At 66.4% G+C, this 2,126-nt stretch overlaps 1 protein-coding gene across 1 annotated transcript in view; it reads left to right on the forward strand.

Moving 5' to 3' along the window:
* Positions 1–1,529, forward strand: part of PFL1_04116 (uncharacterized protein) — a gene marked incomplete at both ends in the record, with an annotated part of 2,004 nt that extends 475 nt beyond the window's left edge. Inside the window, one exon of the mRNA XM_007881640.1 lies at positions 17–1,529. Within this exon, the coding sequence (XP_007879831.1) occupies positions 17–1,529 (1,513 nt within the window). The remainder of the gene's footprint in view (positions 1–16) is intronic.
* Between the last annotated feature and the right edge of the window lie 597 nt (positions 1,530–2,126).

Here is a 2,126-nt window from a genome sequence, read left to right on the forward strand (position 1 = left end):
CCGTTGGCAGTCTCAGTACATTATACGAAGTTATACGAGACGTGGGCACCGTCTGGAGCGCCCTCGAGGCCCTGCCCGCCGGCGTCAACTGGGGCCGCATCCCCGGCGCCACCGCCTCGGACTCGGCCTCGGCCTCGGCTTCGGCCTTGGTCGCCGGCGATGCCAACGCCGCAAAGGACCTCGAGGACGATGGTCTGTGGTCGGCCATCACGCTGACGTGCGACATTGACTGCACCGAGGTGCGCGTCGGCCGCTCGGTCGTCGTGCCCACCCAGGAGCTGCAGAAGCACAACTTCTTTCGCGGCAACGCGCGCGCCCTGGTGCGCGACATTGGCGCCGGAACGCGATACTCGTGGGACGACCTCAAGAAGTCCAGGTCCGGCCCCAGGTCCAAGGTGGGGGGCACGCTGTCCTCGACGGCCAGCTACCTCTCGCTCAACGCCTACACCAACCCGGAGTTTACGGCCCTGTGGAAGCTGCCGAGCTGGGTGCCCTTTTTCGGCAGCGACAGCAGCAACAAGGGCGCCAAGGACGCCAAGCCCACGGCGCCTTCGGGCGGCGATGCGGGCCAGGGGCAGAAGCGCATCTGGGTTCCCTCGACGACCAAGGTGTCGCTGCACGCCAGCTGGTGGGGCTTCAACATCTACCTGCCCGAGGCCATCATCGGCAAGCTCGACGGCGACGTCGACGAGGCCGAAAAGATTGCCAACCTCGTCAACAAGTGCCTCACGTTTATCCTCGACAACATCCCCGCCGGCCTGCCGACGGCGCTGGGCGCCGTCATCACCATCCTCAAGGCCATTGCGCCGACGACGGGCTACATTTCGACCTTTATCGGCTGGAGCTGGGATACGATCAAGAGCTTTGACAAGGGCCAGGGCGTCGTGCTCAGCGCCACGTGGATCCTGCCCGTCGCCCTCATCCCGCGCGCCTGGGATGCGCCCGTCGCGGCGACGCCTGGCGCTACCCCCGTACCCAGCGTGCCCAACTCGCCCACGACTCCCGCTCCCGAGCTGCCGTCCGACCAGACGCCCGCCCCGGCCGATCCAAACGCACCGGCACCAGCGCCAACGCCAACGCCAGCTCCAGAGGTTCCTTCCACATCTCCCGCACCGGCACCTGCACCCGGACCGGCACCTACACCGGCTCCATCGACGGAGGCACCACCATCCACCTCGACGCCCGACACCGTCTCCGACATGCCACGGGTGGGCGAAGGGATGATGCGAGCCCAAGATGCGACGGCCGCGCCAGATGTACCGAGTTCGGTTCCCCTGCCCGTCTTTGACGATCCGCCGCTTTCCCCCGCCACGGGACTGCCCGCACCGGGCGCGACGCCCCCGCCAAAGGATCCGAGCAGCGAGCCCATCGACCTCAGTCCGCCTCCGCGCGCTCCCGGAGGCGGCGGCGGCGGGCGCGAACTCTACCCCGGTGACGCACTCGGACGCGGTGGCGATAAGGCCCAGCAACCCGCTATGGGATCGACTCCCCCGCCACCCGGTCGCGTCCCTATCGATGCGGAGAGCTAGCTAGGTCCTACCTGGACGCGCCTGCCCCCCTCCCCCCCAGTCGGATCCCTTCTCCCTTCCCTCCCAATCTCAGCAATGGACTTTTCAATATCCCCCCCTTCTCCTCATCTTCCAGCCACTTTGCATCCCTTTCTTCCTGTCCTGTAATCGACTCGTCGTAGCATACCATCCATCGTCGTCTTGACCTCGCTCCGCTGCACCACCACAGCCCCTCCTCTAGGGCCCCTTGAGCCTTGCGATTGCGAAATGCATCAGTCCTGTAGCTCCCTTGCACCCCGTGCTCGGACGACCGGATCGCTGCCGATGGGCGATGGATGCTGCCAGCCTTGAGACCGCGAGTGAGTCGGGATACCGCGCGATCTGGATGTCTATCTTCGAGGCGTCGTGGACGGCATGCTGGGTGGGGTGGGCTACAGTCTGGCTCTGCGTCGTCCACGATGTCGATCATCGAGGCCGGCTGCGTACGGATCTCCTGCCCGCTCGAATCGGCTGATGAGCGAGACACGACAGGCTGCCCCTCGTCGGCGTCCTCCCCTTCTACTTGGACCATCCAGGCACGACCCGCTTCTTCTTCTCCGCTCCTGCCCCTGCCCCTGC

The sequence above is a fragment of the Pseudozyma flocculosa genome, assembly GCF_000417875.1.
Source record: "Pseudozyma flocculosa PF-1 unplaced genomic scaffold scaffold00013, whole genome shotgun sequence".
In the NCBI taxonomy this organism is placed as follows: Eukaryota; Fungi; Basidiomycota; class Ustilaginomycetes; order Ustilaginales; family Ustilaginaceae; genus Pseudozyma; species Pseudozyma flocculosa.